The sequence below is a fragment of the Phodopus roborovskii genome, unplaced genomic scaffold (assembly GCF_943737965.1).
Source record: "Phodopus roborovskii unplaced genomic scaffold, PHOROB, whole genome shotgun sequence".
In the NCBI taxonomy this organism is placed as follows: domain Eukaryota; kingdom Metazoa; phylum Chordata; class Mammalia; order Rodentia; family Cricetidae; genus Phodopus; species Phodopus roborovskii.
Genome location: NW_026126480.1, coordinates 19,125,644 through 19,143,199, shown reverse-complemented (window position 1 = coordinate 19,143,199; position 17,556 = coordinate 19,125,644). Strand labels below are relative to the sequence as shown.

Genomic DNA, 17,556 nt, shown 5'->3' with positions numbered 1-17,556 from the left:
TAACCTTTAATGGCTGAGCCATCATTCCAGCCCCAAGCTTGTTATATGCCCTTGGGTCACCTACACAGGGATGGCACCATCCGTAGTGGGCTGGGCTCTTCTGTGTCAATCACTAATTAAGAAGATGCCAGACTTGTTTTCCAGCCATTCTAATGGAGCATTGGGTACTCTAAGGAGCACCCTTTTCCCAGATACGTCTAGGTTTGTATGAGTTGCGATTTAATCAAGAATTGTCTGAGTCCTATGTATATTTGAGAAAAATATTCCTGGGACGATAGGCAGACAGCCTGGCTGGGGAGTTTTCAATGTATCACATAAGAGTGCATTAACTGGATGGAGGGAAGAACACAAAAGGTCAGGGGCCTGTTTAGTATATATTTGAATTTGTGACTGTTTTCTGGTACCACTAGCTAATATAAACAATAAATGACAAAAGATAGGATGAGACAAAGATTAACCAAACATAATTTGAACTGACTTTACTCTTCAGGTACAGCCTTTCCAACTGTCGATTGTACTGATGTGAATCCATTTCTAAAGCAGACTTTTCATTTGCTGCTAGTGCTTTGTGTGACGTTCTGTCAGATCTGATTGATTCATGACTGTTTGGTGACATGGCTTTGATCAAGAGCTAGTGATAGTGGTAGAAGATGCAGCTACCCTAGCATGTTCCTGTCTTGCCCTAGTGCTCATGCAGATGGCCTCAGAGGCGTCATCCACAGCTGTTTTCTGTGATTTTATGGTGGTTAATCACTTTGTCTGATACTATATATCAGGGTTAGTCTATTTGACCAGGTACAGCTAAACCGTAATTCCTCAAAGTGTATGGCAAGAAATGAATCTGTCAGTCCCTCTACATACCCAGAGTTGTGGAATGCCCAACACTCTCTTTTCCTAAAGACATGCAAGGTCACCCCACAGCTGTCTCGTGGCTCTTGGACAGGTGGATTGATGGAGGAACCGGACTCATACCACATATGTAACCAGTGGAGGCCTGTTTCTTATTTAATGGGAAGAAGTGAACATGTAGCGATCAGAGGATGTTTTTCTTACACCTCTGAGTCATCTCTAAGCCCTCAAAGTGCAGTGTGTGCCTCAGAGAGCTCAGAGAGCCAGCTAGTGCCCCAGAGGACCAACACTTGGATATCAGACTCACTGTTTCTTCCTCCTTCCCAACCAAACCTGCCTTTCCTCCCCCCAGTAAATGGCCCTTCTGTTTACACAGTGGCTAAAGCTGGAAGCTGGAGTCTTCCTGGCATCTCCCCTGCTGTACCCCTCACCCCTCCACTGGTAAATCCTGTCAGCCCGCCTGCAGGTAGGCCTCCAGAGCCCAGTTGGTGTCCCCTCCTCCCTTGTCATTGCAGGCTGGGTTCCAAACCACCCTCCTGTCCCCTGTCTGTCCTCACAGGCTCTGAGTGTTCTTGCTGCCCTCAATCTGTTCTCACACAGCAGCCAAAAGATGGCTTAGAGACAGATTCTGTCAGACCGCCTGCCTGTTCAGGACCTCTACACACTGTAAGCCTTCTTTGTTTATTATGGCCTTCAAGACCCCACACAACCTGCCTTGTTGTTCTGAATTGTTTGGTTTTTGTTTGGCTGTTTGCTTGGTTTGCAGTGTTTCACTATGTAGCCTAGGCTGGCTTTGAACTCACAGTGATCTTCCTGACTCAGCCTCCCCAGTGTTGGGGTTATAGATGTATGCTCTGTTTGAAATAGCTCTCACTGTGTAGCACAGACTGTCCTCAAACCTGTAATTCTCCTCTTTTAACCTCTTAAAATACTTCGCCACTCACCTTGCCCCTTTCCTCCTGTTCCTGTGACACGAGTCTTCTGTACTAGATAGTCTTGTGGCAAGACTGTTTCCCTCCTTCATTCTAGTCTCTGCCTAGTGCTCTTTCCTAGCCACTGTACTGAAACACATACATGCAGACATGGGTCCCAGTACACTGTATCACCATGCCATTGCTGGGCACTCTACTGTGTGTTCTTTGGCCGATTTGTTGTGCATGCTCTCCATGAGAACAAGGGCAATTCCAGATCTGTCCCCTTCCCTGCTGCATCTCCAGCTCCTAGAATAATACTAGGCACACAGTTCTTGTTTGGTATTGTTGTTAAATGAAGATGCTAATGATTCTGCATGAGCACCACTGAAGGACAGGGTTGGCAAAATGACTTAGTGGGTAAAGATGCCTGCCACCAAACCTGATGACTTGAGATCAGTTTAATGGCCTGTACCATCCCCACCCTACCCCCACCCCAGCCCTCCAGCCAAACACACACAAAATAAATAAAATATAAAAAAAAAAGTTAACAAGAAAAAATGAAATCCTAAGGATAGGTGACAATTTTCAAAGTGGGCTAAAAGCACAACATTCTGGTAGGAGCAGGGAATTAAACTGAGGGCCAAAAAGTCACTTTGAAGGAAGTGAAATTTTACCTCCACTTAACTAGTCATGAAAAGAACATAACACACACTTGGGTCCTCAGCAAGGGAGGTTCCCCAGCTGGGCTTATTTCTGGGCCTTAACCATGAGGATGTTTTCAGATAGCAACACTGACTGAACCCCAAAATCCTGCAAGGACAAAGAAGCAATTCTTCAGTCCCAGGAGTTGCTGTGCCCTTATCCTGGGGTAGTCCTTTAAAGGAGGCTCTGGCCAGGATCCCGAGGCCACTGCACCGCCTTGGGATGCTTCAGACTTGCCCCTGAGCAGGGACAAAGCAGCCGCCCCAGGATACCTTGGGAATCTGCATGGCTGCTTGTGGCTGTCCTTCAGAAGTCAGACTCAATCCTTAAGATGATGTGAGATGCCGGAGAGTGGCCGCTTTTATTAGGTTCACCCTCTTAGCTGCAGAGAGACCATAGTGTTTGCCTATGGCCTGAAATACTCAAAGGCCAGGGATCTGAAAAGAGGGCAAGCCTTTAGGCCTCTTTGTCACCATTAATCCTGGTCCCTGCTGGTTTTTACCCTTTTGCATCAGAAAGGCTTTCTTGTATTTTTTTTTTTTTTTCCTTCTTTAAGAGGAGGAGAAACAGCTGTGCAGGATTTGAGAATAGGATTTTAATGGTCACTGACAGTATACAAAAGCTCTACTGTGATGGTGAAGTGTTCTGGGGGCAATTGCCTCCATTGTCTGAGGGTAGCAACACAAGCAGGCCACTCAAGGGAAAGAGAGAAGCAACTGGGACGTGTGATTGAGGTCCCACCCAGCACACATGCATGCACAGCCCTGTTCCCACCCAGCACACATGCATGCACAGCCCTGTTCCCACCAGCACATATGCATGCACAGCCCTGTTCCCAGGTATCTGTCCTGACAGGGTTTCACTTGTTTGCCAGGGGAAGAAGAAAATATATTTGAAAGGTATGTGGTGAAAATTCTTTCCCTAGGCCTTACTGTATGGAAGCTGTGACAGACAAGAGGTTGTTTATGTGAAGCAGACCTCTCACTGTGGGGAGAAAGAGAGGAGACAGAGCTGTCTTGACCACAAGGCAGCCCTTTGATCAGTTAGGAAATCCCAATTGATATGGGATGACTTGAGGCCTTTTCAAATGGAATCTTGACAAGGATGGGGGACTGGGTAAATAGCTCCAAGATGGAGCCTTATGTGGACAGTCCTGTGTCCATCCTGGTACCCTGTTCAGTGAGACACAGGTCTAGGCCTGTAAACTAGAACAACCCAGACGTTAAACAAACAAACAAACAACCAGAAAAACCAACCCAACATTTCATCAAGTGCTTCTGCTACAAAATGAGGTTCTTATGGTCCTGGCAGCTGGTCTAGGGAGATACAGACCTATTAGATCTGGGTCAACGGGGTGGTGTTAGGAGTGGGGAACCCAGAGACAATGCATACTCTATCTTTAAGGGATTTGCTTGTGGGGTGTGGCCATCTTCATCTCTAGCACTCACATCATGCTTCCTCAGCCTCTCTCTCACACTGACCAGATTGTCCCCCCTTTGGCTAGTCAGTTGCAGAGCTGGGACATATTATGATGGATCACAAGAACGCTGCATTTTATGTCCAAATGGAACCTTCCAAAACGAGGAAGGGCAAGTCACTTGTGAACCATGCCCAAGACCAGAAAATCTTGGGGACCTAAAAATCTCAGAAGCCTGGAATATCTCTGAATGTGGAGGTAAGGATTCTGTCTGTCCCTTCTTATTCCTTCAGCCCCCAGTGTCGTTGTTTAGACTAAGGCCAGGTGGCACCTCAAAGACTCTGGACAATGCACTCTAGACCTTGGTCTTCCCACAAGCAGAGACCATGCTGGGTTCATGCTTGGGCTAGTGCTTGGGTCAGCACCTGGCACACTGGGCTGATGCCCACATGAGCAAATGCATGAAGGTGGGGACACCTCCAGAGCTGTGTTAATGGGGCATGGCAGTGGACACTTGTAACCCCAGTACTTGGGAGGTAGAGGCAGGAAGATCAAGGGTTCAAGCCTATCTTTGACTACGTAGTGAGTTTGAGGTCGGTCTGGGCTACATGAGACCCTGTCTTAAAAATAAAGACAAAAAGATGGGGAAGATATTGGCAGAACAATATAAATGTTACACTTCACTTTGTAAATATGTACACTGGAGACCTCAGCCATTGCTTGGTCTAAAGGGCCCTGGTTAAATGTAATGAGTTACAAAACAATATTAAAACACTTGAATCTAGAAAAGGGACAGGTAGTGATAAGGGAGCATTACCAGGGGTGGGATGGAAAGAAACTCTATTGGAAAAGAGTAATTAGAATACATTGGATACATGCTGATACAAAATTAATTAATAAAAAAACTGAGGAAAAATCCCCCAAATAAACCAACCAAATAAATAAATACAAATCAAAGTAAATCAAATTCCAAAATAACCCCAAAACCCACAAATCAGCAACAGATGGGACTTGGGTAGGGTTGCACAAGAGACTCTATAGAGCATCTTGCTAATGTCGAGCTGTTTCCTAAAGAACAGAGCTTCTGGGAGTCTTGCATTAATGTCTGCCTCCTTTCCTGATCTTGAGAGGGAAAAATGAACAGCGTTTAAAGCCAGTGCCACCCCTCTCTCTGTGTGGGGTGAGTTAGTTGGGTTTGGTAGACTGATTGTGGTAGGCCAGGACATACCTCAGTGCATTGAGATGCAATTGAGTAAATGGTGAAATGGGAGACTCTAAGTCAGTTCATGCAGTTTCTAAGAGGTTGGGCCTCTGTGTGTAGTCACCAGATTAACTCCATAGCAGAGTTGTTTTGTGCCCATCCCTCTATCCTCACCCCACTCTTACCCCATTACAAGGGATCCCTGGGTAGGGTGCAGGCCAAGGCAAGGCTCCACACATATTAGGCCTTTCTCATACTAGAAGCAAATAGCATGGTCTCTTGATGCGCATCTTTGTGCTGGGCTCTGTAGGCCTCTGTGCAAACCTCAGGCACTTGCCCATCTCCTCCTAAGCATCCTGGTGAGACTGGCTGGGTGTTTCTTATTGATGAATGAGCTGATGTAAGCACGGCGTATCAGACCTCACAAAGGCCCATCCCTTCTGCAGAGAGGTGGGGAATGGCCTCCCTGGGGAGCCTCACTCACCCAGGGCCATTACTCCCTGCAGGCCTATGTCAACCGGGTGAATATTCAGCAGATGGATTTGCCCCTTGCCAGCTCTGTGCCCTAGGCACCTTTCAGCCTGATGTGGGCCGGACATCATGCTTCCCATGTGGAGGGGGTCTTCCCACGAAACATCTGGGAGCCACTTCCTTCCAGGATTGTGAAACTAGAGGTGAGTACTTGCTCGCCCCTTTCTGGAATTCCACTTCTGAGTTCTGCAGGGTCCAGTGATGATGAAACCCAGACCAAGCCACCCCTGTGGTAGGGCTGTAGGTCTCCCCAGCGACCTAGGCTGCTCATACAGGTCTAAAGAGTGGGCAGCAATGAACAGGTTTTACAAGCTGAGTTCCACCCCTCTAGTCCTCCTCTACCTCAGTGTCCTAGTCTAGCTGCTCCCCCAGCACCCCCACTCAGCCCTACCAGCTTCCTCCAGACTCCCATCCCCTGCCTCTCCCAAGGGAAGCCCAAGTCAGCCTCAGTCTGTGCCCTCGTTCCCACCCCGAAGATTTAAGAGGTGACCACTGCTGCCTGGCCACATGCATTCGAGGGCATTTTGTGTATTATGAATCCCTCTCAGTTTGGCTATTGAGGGAATTGTGTTAATTAATTCCAGCTTGCCAGGAAAGCAGTATTTCATTTAGACATAATAATTTACTTCGTAAACCTTGAAGCATTTGATTAAAAATAGCCTTTTTCTTCACAGTTCAATGTTCGCCTGGGCATTTCTACAACACCACCACACACCGATGTATTCGTTGTCCACTGGGGACATACCAACCTGAATTTGGAAAAAATAACTGTGCTTCCTGCCCGGGCAATACAACCACTGACTTTGATGGCTCTACCAACATAACACAGTGTAAAAGTAGGCTTTTCTCTAAGGTGTTTCACAGGCTGGATGAGACTTGGGCAGGGGTGTGAGGAGGTGGTGGGGTTCCAGGCTCATTCAGGATAGTGTGCATGAGGTTAGCCCCACACATAGCTAAGTGAACCAGTGCTATGGGAAAGAGAGGCTGTAGTGTCTTGGCTGTTAGAATGGGAGCTATAAATATGACCCACAAGTACTCCCCTTTTTTATAAGTGTGAGGCAGGGGATTGAATCAAGTGCTTAAAACAGTGTGCCTTGTATCCCTGAGCAGCACTCCAGCTACCTCTCTGTACTTACAGCTGTACTTTCCCCTGGAGGACAGTTTTAGTTCAGCCTAGCTCAGCATGCATTGTCTTAGCCCTGCCCTGTTCCCAGCATCCTGCTATGTCAGCCTGGTCAAGCTGCCAGGAGCCAGGCTGTAGGGCTATAGAAGAAGCAAGTGATTGGTCGCTGGAGGAAAAGTCTTTAGAGGTCATGGAAGGAGGATGGGGCAGATAGGAGAGAGCTTCATGTTCCAGACAGCCCTCAGGGAAACCAAGGCTTAGGCAAGTGAAAAGCCTTCTGGGAGCAGACTTCTGAACCTGAGCTCAGAAGAGCTGGCAGGCCAGGAAAAGGAGACCTCTGGGCCTTGCTAGAGTTTGTAGTTTCAACAATGGGGAACTGAACCATTTAAGGACTTGCTAATGTGGGCATTCCTGCATTACCTGATATATGAAATTCTACAGTAAAGGCCAAAAGTAGAGCTCACCTAATAGTGACCACCATCCAGGCTAGTGAGGAAGCCTCCTCAAACTGGAGAAGCTTGGGGTTGACAGGGGCATCGAATCAGTGGAGTTTTATGGCTAAAAGCTTATCTACCTTCCTCTGCTTGGTTGGTTTTATTTGTTTGTTGTGTTTTCCTTTGATTTTGGGAGTGGGGATTGAAACTAGGGCCTCTGTGCATGTGAGGCAAGAATTTTACCACTGAGCTACAGTGTTAGCCCCAAATGTCCTCTCTGTCTCAATGTAGTTGTAGCCATAGACATTAGTCTTGAATACATGCTTTGACAGCGGTCTCACTACTGTCCATGAGAGCCTCATCTGTTGGTAGACTAGACTTTGGAAAGACTTATAGTGTTAGGGAATTCTTTCGCATACCATACAAGATGACTCTGTTTCTAGTCTTCAACTTCCTGGGCCTTGCCTGTCCATCAGGAGCCCCAAGTCACAGTTCCTCAGGCAACCCTGAATTCCATGCCTCTCTCTTCTCTTTTTCCTCTCAGAAGAAAAGCATAGTAATTATTATTATTATTATTATTATTATTATTATTATTTACTATGGCTAATTCCAAGTTATAGATAGAGAAGAAAAACCACCCCCTGATTTCTCTTGTACAGGTATACCCAACAGTATTAAACAATAAGTTCCCTGAGGAACTTCTGACTATGTTTGTATCTAAGCTCCAGATTTTTGGGCGACATGTGGGGGCTTAGTGCCTGACAATAGAGCTGAGGTAGTGAGCATGTACCCATGAGCTCTTTTTCTTTGATGCCAGATGTAGACACGGCATGTCTGAGTGCATCCAATAGTTATTTGAAACTTCCTTCTCCACTGAAAAGTAAAACAGAAAGAAAAGGGGGGGGCAACAACTTTGTTTTATCTTCATCAAAGCTCTTGGCCAAATATTCTCTACTGAGCTATGAGCTGTGTTCTGAGGTCAGTGTTATGTTCCCCTGATATACAGGATGGTAAATAAGATAGCAAAGATGAAATGTGTCGACCTTGGTGTCTTCAGGCTAGCATGGTGGGCTGCTCTGGGGAGTCCTTGCTGCTTGGTCCCCACAGAGATCATAAACAATATAGGGAGCCTGTGGTTCTCAGCTACCCTTGGGGTGTCTACAATAGCAATGACAGTGTTTTGCCCTCCTAACTCATGACACTTCCTTTCCAGACAGAAAGTGTGGAGGAGAGCTGGGGGATTTCACAGGGTATATTGAATCCCCAAACTACCCTGGAAACTACCCCGCCAACTCAGAGTGTACCTGGACCATCAACCCGCCCCCTAAACGTCGTATCCTGATTGTGGTCCCCGAGATCTTCCTGCCCATAGAAGATGACTGTGGTGACTACCTGGTGATGCGGAAAACCTGTGCGTCTCTCCCTGGGCTCCCCTCCCCTCCTAAAGCAGCCTGGGAAACCTGATGCCCTGCTCCCTCACCCCTAGCTTTAAATGTGAGGAGCAGTCTAGTGGATTCTTCACTTCATAGTAGAACAGAGATAGGACGTGAGTTTATAGCCAAGTGGGGCTGACTTGACATTGTTTACTTGAGGTAGCAGCCCTAGCCAAAGGTATGGTCCAGCCAAGAAGGAAGGAGGGAAGGCCCCTCCTGTCATCCGGAGTCAGCCTCTGGTGTCTATAAAGGGATGCTACCATCAATGCAGCTTGATGACAGAGCTGAGAGTGGGCTAAATCCAAGATCCACCTCCTACTAGGTCTGTGATCTCTGGTGGACATTCTAAACTTCTCATTGTAGTCTTGAGGAGGGGGCACATGTTGGAGAAATAGCAGTCGCTGCCTTGTAGGGCTGTTAGGACTAAAAGAGTTCAAGTTGTAGAGTTCTTGGAAGGAGCCATGTGTTTTCCTTTCCTTTTTTTTTTTTTAATTTACTGGTACATACTACTTTTATAAAATAATGGGCTTCATTATAACATTTTCATACATGTATATGATATATTTTGATTATATTTTCCCTCTATTACTCTCTTGTGATTCCTTCTAACTAATCCCCTTCCTCTTGCTGGTTAGTCTCTCTTCTCTCTTCTGTGTTTGTCTTTGGGGAAGAAATGGTTTGTTTGTTGTTGTTTGTTTGTTTGTTTTGTTTTTTTACCTAGAAGCATGGGTAAGATGTTATTTATAGGAACATGGACACCTTCCCAATGACTACGATACTAAAGAAAATGTCGCTCTCCCATGTGACCATTAAATGTACAGATCATGGAGTGGTGGCACTGGGGGGTGGTGCAGTCATGAGCTCTTCCCCTCTCCATAATAAGATGTTAATAAGCTCAGTCTTATACCGATGCTACAAGTTCAAGAGTGTGGTGAGCATTATTAGTGGTTAAAATGCCTGAAGTCAGGTGAGGGTTTGAATCCCATCCTTACCACACACTGGCTACGGTCCTGGGTCACAAGTCCTCATTGTAACAGCAGTGTTAACTGATCAGCTTCTATGGTTTTCAAAAGAATCAATGAGATCAAGCCCATAAACTGCTTAGTGTACTCCCAGAAAGCTATAATAAGTAGGGTTGACTTTAGCTGGGTATCAGCAACTGGGTCTGGAGTCTGGGGCTATCCCTGTACTCCTGCCATGGAAAGGATAGCCTGGACTGTGGCTGTTTGTCTGCTGAGGGCAGGTGGGGCTTAACCTTTCCTTAGGGTAAAGTATAATTTCCAGCTGAATCTTCCAGGCTTTCTACTATTGGGATAAACCTGAGAGTTGTGTGTATGTATGTGTTTGTGTACTTGCACAGGTGTGTTCATGCCTCTGTGTGTGTGCATGTGTATGAGTGTGTGTGGGAGCATGCATAGATAGTCATGTAGGTACTTGTGGAGGCTTGAAGACAACCTCAGTTGTCATTCCTCAGAAGCCATCCATCTTGTTTTTGGGGACAGGTTCTCTCATTGGCCTGGTACTTATCAAGTAGGCTAGACTGTTTGGGCAGCAAATCTACGTATCTCAGCTATCCCATGACTACTCTATCTGGCTTTAAAAACATGGGTTCTGGATATCAAACTCAGGTCCTCATGTTTGCAAGGCAAGCACTTTACCAAGGAAGCTGTTTCCCCAGTCCAAGAGTTCTTGAGCTTAACTTACTGTGTGGATTAAGAGTTTTCAAAGCTTTCCTGACTGCTGGCTCCAGGACACCTCTTGAACTCCACACCCTCCAACTTCCCTTGGCAGCTTCATCAAATTCTGTGACCACATATGAAACCTGCCAGACCTACGAACGCCCCATCGCCTTCACCTCCAGGTCAAAGAGGCTGTGGATTCAGTTCAAGTCCAATGAAGGGAACAGTGCCCGAGGATTCCAGATCCCCTATGTGACATATGACGGTAAACGAGAGCGTGAACCTCAGGCTGCTGGGGTGGTATGGCTCTGCTCGGAACTGAAAGAATTGGCTTCTGAGCTAGCTGGCAGGTGCTAACAAGCACACCCACTCAGCCAGCCAGGCACATTTTAAACAGACATTTGGGCACACTTCCTGTAGGAATGAAAAAGAACGGTTTAGAAAATACAGGGAATGTGAGTAGAGTCAGGTGTGGGAATGTGGCTGCTGGAGTCAGACAGGCGGCTGTCTGTTCCAGGACTTGTAGGTTCCTTATCCTCTCCGTCTTGTTTTCTTCATTCCCAGTGAGCCCTGGGCTTCTAACAAGCCAGCCCCCCCCCCCACCCTTCTCTCTTCAAGACGGGGGTTTCTCTGTGTGGCCCTGGCTGTCCTGGAACTCACTCTGTGGACCAGTCCACAGAGATCCACCCACCAGCCTCTGCCTCCCAAATGCTGGGATTAAAGGCATGCACCACCATGCCCGCAAGCCGTGTTTTCTTAACCAGATGAAGAAAATCATTAGAATGAACATTAGGAGTTTAATGTGTGACAGCTCCTGGTGGATAGTAATTGCTCGAAAGTACATTGACCTTTTCAGGTTGTGACATTTATTTTTATTATTATTAACTCCAGTGCTTGCCCTGCTTTTGACTCTGTGACCTTGGGCAAGTTAGGTGATGTTTCTGGATCCTCTGATACCTGGAGACCTTCTTAGATGCTGAGACTTGGTCAACAAATGTTTATTGTGACCAGGACACCAAAGTGTGTATTTTGTCATAGGTGCTTTCACGGGGCACATACAAAGCTCTGTGTGTGCAGAGAGGGAGAAAGCAGCAATTATTTTGACTAGGCTTGGAGGGAAAAATCAGTTTCAAGAGGTTTGAAAGAATATGTAAATTGGGCTGAGACATAAATAGAGAGGAAGAACATGCAGGAAGAGGGCGAAGAATAGAGCACCTGGCTGGCACAACTGAGTCTGATTTGTCCAGTGGGTAGGGAACCCAGGAGGACAAATGAGGGTGGGGCTAGCAGTGAGTAGCCATGAGTGACAAGCTTGGGAGAGTAGGCTTAATTTTATAGGGAGCCATTAAAGATTTCTTGGCAAAGAGACCACCACATCCTTGACTTTCCTAACTCACTTTACATAGTTAATTTCTCCTTCCTTCCTTCCTTCCTTCCTTCCTTCCTTCCTTCCTTCCTTCCTTCCTTCCTGCCTTCCTGCCTTCCTGCCTTCCTGCCTTCCTGCCTTCCTGCCTTCCTGCCTTCTTTTATTCTTTCTTTCTAAGACAGGGTTGCTCTGTGTAACAGCTCTGGCTGTCCTGGAACTAGCTCTGTAGATCAGGCTGTCCTCCAATTCACAGAGACCCAACTGCCTCTACCTCCCAAGTGCTGGGACTAAAGGCGTGTGCCACCACCACCTGGCTACATAGTTTATTTCTAACATGTCACAAAGACTAGACTCTCATTCTGCCCTGCAGTTGCTGCAATAATGTGTAATGCCCAGGGCAGGGACTTCTAGGACTCTACAGAAAGAGACACTGAGCCTAGTTCCTGCCTGGAAGCAGATGTCTGATGAGCTCTCCAGTCTGAAGTCAGGGAGGAAACCAAGCAGACTTTAGGGCTTGGGCAAATGTTATCAAGGCATTGAGACATTTTCATACATCACACTTAATTCTGCCTTTGAGAAATATTAAATGTCCCCCTTTTAAAAAGTAATTGATTACTTGTATTTTGTGTACATTGGTATTTTGCCTGCATGTATGTCTGTATGAAGGTGCTGGATCATCTGGAACTGCAGTTATAGACAGGTGTGAGCTGCCACATAGGTGCTAGGATTTGAACCTGGGTCCTTTGGAAGAGCAGCCAGTGCTCTTAACCACTGAGCCATATCTCCAGCCCCCTAAATATCTCTTTAATTTTTTATTTAATTTTATTTTATGTGCATTGGTGTGAGGGTATCAGATCTCCTGGAATTGGAGTTACAGACAGTTGTGAGTTGCCATATGGAAGCAGGGAATTGAACCCAATTCCTCTGGAAGAACAGCAGTGCTCTTAACTGCTGAGCCATCTCTCCTGTCCCACAAATGCCCCCTTTTTAATTGAAAAAAAAAATATGAAAACTCGGGCTGGAAATGTAGCTAAGTTGGTAGGTTGTTTGTATAACATATGAAGCCCATGCTCAACCTCCTGCACTGTATAAACTGGGTTGGTGGCACTTGAGATCCTAGCAGAAGCTGGCAAGGATGGGTGGGGTGCAGATGACAACTGCAGATGAATACATTCTGCAGAAGGCAAACAAGAGTTATGGTGACAGCCATTGGGCATTCCAGAGCACCAGGTATGCACCACAGTGCCTTTTATGGAGCATATTCCATGGTCACCCCATGCATGCATCAGAATCTGTCACTTTTTGATGTTATAGATGAGGCCACTGGATAAGAGATTTAATAATTGACTGGAGATCATGACCATGGCAAAGCTGCAGAACTGGGATGACCCCAGGTCTAGGGACTTCAGAGCCTGAGTTCTTACCTATGAACTTCTCTGCGTTATAAAAGGCAGAGGAAAGACAAGAAACACAGGAGCTCTTAGAAACTCTCTCTCTCTCTCTCTCTCTCCCTCCCCCCTCTCTCTCTCTCTCTGTGTGTGTGTGTGTTAAAGACAACATTTGGTATAATGGCAAAGCACTAGTCTTCTGTTACACCAGAGTGCACAACAATCTGTATTCCTGATAGTAGATTCCCTTTATGGAAAGAGACCAGACCTCTGAGGTTCAGACACTGAACAAGGGTGCAAAACTAAAACTAAAGTAAGCAGGGCATAGAGGCACATAGCTGTAGTGCAGTACTTAATGAGTAGAGGCAGGAGGATCAGGAAAAATCAAACTTATTCTCTTGATTTTGTTTTACTGATTTGGGCTTTGTTGTTGATGCATTTGTTTTGAGACAGGGCCATATAGTTCACAAAGCAACCATGTAGGTCAAGCTATTCTTGAACTTGTGCACTTACATTATCTATTTATTAGAATAGAAGAGTGAGGATAAAGGTGCCAGGTTGGTAGTAGCAATGATACTGTGTGTCTATCAAATACTAATTGTGCAGTGATGGTGTTCCATCACCATCTCTGGATAAAAGAAACTTCTTGGGGGCGTTTCCATGGATGCTCTTATAAGTCATGTGGCTTCTTCGCACATGGTTTGCGTACAAAAAGGCAAGTTTTGATGTGTCTTGGCATTGGAGAGAACCGTGCTCTGCATATGCTTGTTTGAGTTAAAATGATGGGAAGCAGGCTAGACTTCAAAGTGGGGTGAGATTACATTTGGAGAAGGAGTACTGTGTGCACTGCATTTAATGTGTATTCCAGGACCAAAGAAATGCTTAATGAGAAAGCAAGAAGGTTCTTCTTTCTCAGATAGTCAAGTTCTCCATCCCCAGCCCCATTCCAACTAAAGAGAGAAGAGTCTCCCTGGTGATGAGGAGCTCAGTCACCTTATACAATTCAAGGACAGGGAGATAGTGTGGATGGGCAGGTGTTAGGGAGGAATGAAAAACCCAGATGAGCTCACAGTGGAGGGAGCATATGTAGGAGTAGATCACCAAGCTCAGATCCCTAAGGTCTTCCAACAGAAAATGGCCAGGAACAGGAGGAGAGCAAAGCTCCTCAAGGAGCATCCAGTGAAATAGTGGGAAACCCAAAGTGTAGAATGTTCTAGAAGATGAGAGAGGAAGTGGGTGAAGGAAGAAGGTGACCATCCAGGTTAGTGCTACTAATGCATGAAGAAAAGTGAGGACCAACATTTGACATTGGGACACACAACACGAAGCTCATTACTGACCTCAGTAGGTAGTGTTGGGACAAGACTGAGCACAGTGGGTTTAGGGGAAGAAAAGTCCAGTTGTAGACTGTGAGAGTTGACTCTGTTCTGGGAACAGAAGGGAAGAGAGACATGAGATGGAAACTGTCGGGAAAGATGAAGTTAAACAAGGCATCCTTAAGGTCAGTTTTCATGCTAATGGGAATTAGAAATATTTTTGTGTAGGGGAAGTGTAGAATTACTAGCAAAAGTGTCCTTGATTTGGGGAAGGACAATGCATCTGGTGTGGGAGATGTTTGTTTGTATTTTGAGACAGAGTTTCTCTGTGGCTCTGGAGATTGTCCTAGAACTCGCTCTTGTAGATCAGGCTGGTCTCAAACTCATAGAGATCTGCCTGCTTCTGCCTCCCCAGTGCTGAGACTAAAGGCGTGTGCCACCACCACCTGGCTTGAGGATGGCTCTTAACTGGAGGGCACAGAAGGCTTTTCTGAAGGAAGGGGAAGGAGACAGGGCAGAAGTCAGCTGAGTGGAGGTGCTGGATATCTTCTTGTCAGAATGGAAAGTCCTCTGAGAGCAGCCACTGAAGAGGGACTTCTTAGGGCTTATAGAAGACAGAAGTGCGGGTTTGGAAATAATTAACAGTGAGAAGCAAAACGTGTGTTTTATTTCAACAGAAGACTACCAGGAACTCATTGAAGACATAGTTCGAGATGGCAGGCTCTATGCATCTGAGAACCACCAGGAAATACTGAAGGTGAGTATCTGTCTCAGCAGACAGAAAGGAAACCATGAGCTCCCACATACAGCCCTACCTTCCAGACACTGAGCCCATGCAAACCAAGGTCAGCTCCATCACTTCCCATGATTTACTTTTGTTAAATGTTAAATTTCTATAGTTAGTGACATATATATATATATACATATATATATATGTGTGTGTGTGTATTATAGTGTTTATGTATGTGTATATAATATATATTTGAGAATTTCATATATATAATATATTTTATATAACAATGTATTATATATATATTTATATATACACACACAATGTAGTTTGATCTTATCTATCCTTCCTCCTAACTACTGCCAAACCCTGCTCAAGGTATTCCCTTCCCAATTTCATGTTCTCTCTCTCTTTTTAAAAGTAACCCACTGAGTCCAATTGTGGTACATACAGTCTGTGTATGTGCATAGTTGTAGGACCAGCCACCAGAATATGGGCAACCTGCCAAAGACCATACCTCTGAAAACTGAGTCTCTCTCCTTCAGCAGGCATCACCTGCCAGTGACTCCTCAGTTAAGGGTGGGGCTCTGTGAGCTCTTCACCCACCCACCCTGGGTTGTGGCTTGATCTTGTACTTGTCTTATGCCGGCAAACACAGCTGGTAGAATTCATGAGTGCAATGGTTCTATTTACATTGGGCCTTCGTGGAGGGGCAGGTGTGGAGGGTGCTTGTTTACAAATCCTAGTCAGGGGCATAGAGTGTTTTTATGTTCAACTTGAGTAGTGAAAGAACTTTGGCTCCTAGTTTATAAACTCAAAGCCCACCACATTTTAGATACCTGTAAGTAATTAATAGCAAATACTCACCCTATCACTAACCCTAAGCTATTTTCCATATTTCTATGTTTTATCTCATAAGGTTGAGAAAAAAGTTTTCATATGTCAAATTTTCTTTCGTAAAGCAATGCATACTTATTACTGACAATTAAGAAAAATTAAAACTGGAAAGAAGATAAAAATCAGTGGAAACAATTTTCACAAAGTGTTTTCTAGCTAGTGAACCTCCCGTCAATAGTGAGTCATTGCCATTCCATTGGCAAAATGCCAGAAGGTTTGAGCATTTTGGCCTGGTAACAAAAATTCTGTTCTCTTCAGGATAAGAAACTGATCAAGGCTCTGTTTGATGTCCTGGCACACCCCCAGAACTATTTCAAGTACACAGCCCAGGAGTCCCGAGAGATGTTTCCAAGATCTTTCATCCGATTGCTGCGTTCCAAAGTGTCAAGGTTTCTGAGGCCTTACAAATGACTCTTCTCACGTGCCACTCAGGACAGTGTCCCACTGTGGGCTCCGTGGGCTGCAGCCTTGCATGCCATTGGATTGTCACCATGCCCACTCTCAGTGACTCAATACAGATATCTTGGTAAACTGAACTTGGGTTTTCTTCCCCAGCTTCAGATGTGAACTACATATGGCTTTGAGTAGCACGAGCTTCTCAGTGTGCGGGCATGTGTCCTGTATGTGTCAAGGGCAGGCTGTGATGGCCTCCCTTTGGGTTCTCACCCCTCCAGTGGTCTGTAGTGGAAAGGAGGCCATGGAAGGGCCACTCTGGCTGCAGCTCCACTTCCTCCAGGCCTGTCCTGTCCCGGGAGCATCTGTACTCATGCAGAGATGACCACGCCAAACAGGCAAGCAGGAGGGGAAGCAAGCACTCCAGGAGCCACCCAGACCATCTGAGCCATGGAAGGGTTCCCATCCTCTCAGTCTCTGTGATGCCAGTTTAATCCTAAAAGTGTGCATTCTGAGCAGTGGAAAAGACTAAAACGAATTAGAAATAAAAAGGCAAGTGTAGCCCCTCTTGGGAGGTCAATAGTGCGCCCACACACAGCAAATGCAGAGGGCTGGTAGCAGCAGCTTCCCCCGTGCCTTCAGTCACAGTGAGCACTGTGCTAGGGCTTGGAGAATTCTTGGATGTGATCTTGATGATATCATGGAAGGGAGACTTCACTAGTCCAAGGTCAGGGCTGCCAGGCTGCCCCCGGTGCCAGGAGTGACCGGCACAAGTGCCTTCCCTTTTCAGTCTCCCAGAGTGAAACAGTCTGAGATGAAGTGGCATTGTGCGGGGCACACCTGCTCACAGGCCACAGTTGAGTCACTTTGGTCTGCATAGTGGGACCGCATAGTGATCCCCTCCTCCCAGTAGGCAAAAATCACATTGCAGTAGATGAAGAAAAGATACTACGGGCTAGAGATATAGCTCAGTGGCAGAGTGCTTGCCAAAGATGTGCAAGGCTCTGGGCTTGGCCCTCAACGCCACTTCCCCCCACAAAAGAATCCTGTCAAGCTTCCCACTCCCTAATGGATGGAGTGATTACAAATAGCCATAGGGGTTTGTTCTTTCTGTGGCAATTATAGCACATACCTGTATGTATACCAAAGTACTGAAAATCTTTAATAAGCATTTTTAAGAGAA

At 45.9% G+C, this 17,556-nt stretch overlaps 1 protein-coding gene across 2 annotated transcripts in view; it reads left to right on the top strand.

Annotated features, from left to right (window-relative positions):
• Nucleotides 1-16,934, top strand: part of Scube2 (signal peptide, CUB domain and EGF like domain containing 2) — a 62,122-nt gene extending 45,188 nt beyond the window's left edge. For both annotated transcript variants that reach the window (XM_051192660.1, XM_051192659.1), the window contains 7 exons: nt 3,970-4,140; nt 5,590-5,757; nt 6,289-6,450; nt 8,385-8,582; nt 10,396-10,548; nt 15,031-15,110; nt 16,239-16,934. In XM_051192660.1, the coding sequence (XP_051048617.1) occupies nt 3,970-4,140; nt 5,590-5,757; nt 6,289-6,450; nt 8,385-8,582; nt 10,396-10,548; nt 15,031-15,110; nt 16,239-16,391 (1,085 nt within the window). In that variant the 3' untranslated portion in view covers nt 16,392-16,934. The remainder of the gene's footprint in view (nt 1-3,969; nt 4,141-5,589; nt 5,758-6,288; nt 6,451-8,384; nt 8,583-10,395; nt 10,549-15,030; nt 15,111-16,238) is intronic.
• Nucleotides 16,935-17,556: the final 622 nt, after the last annotated feature.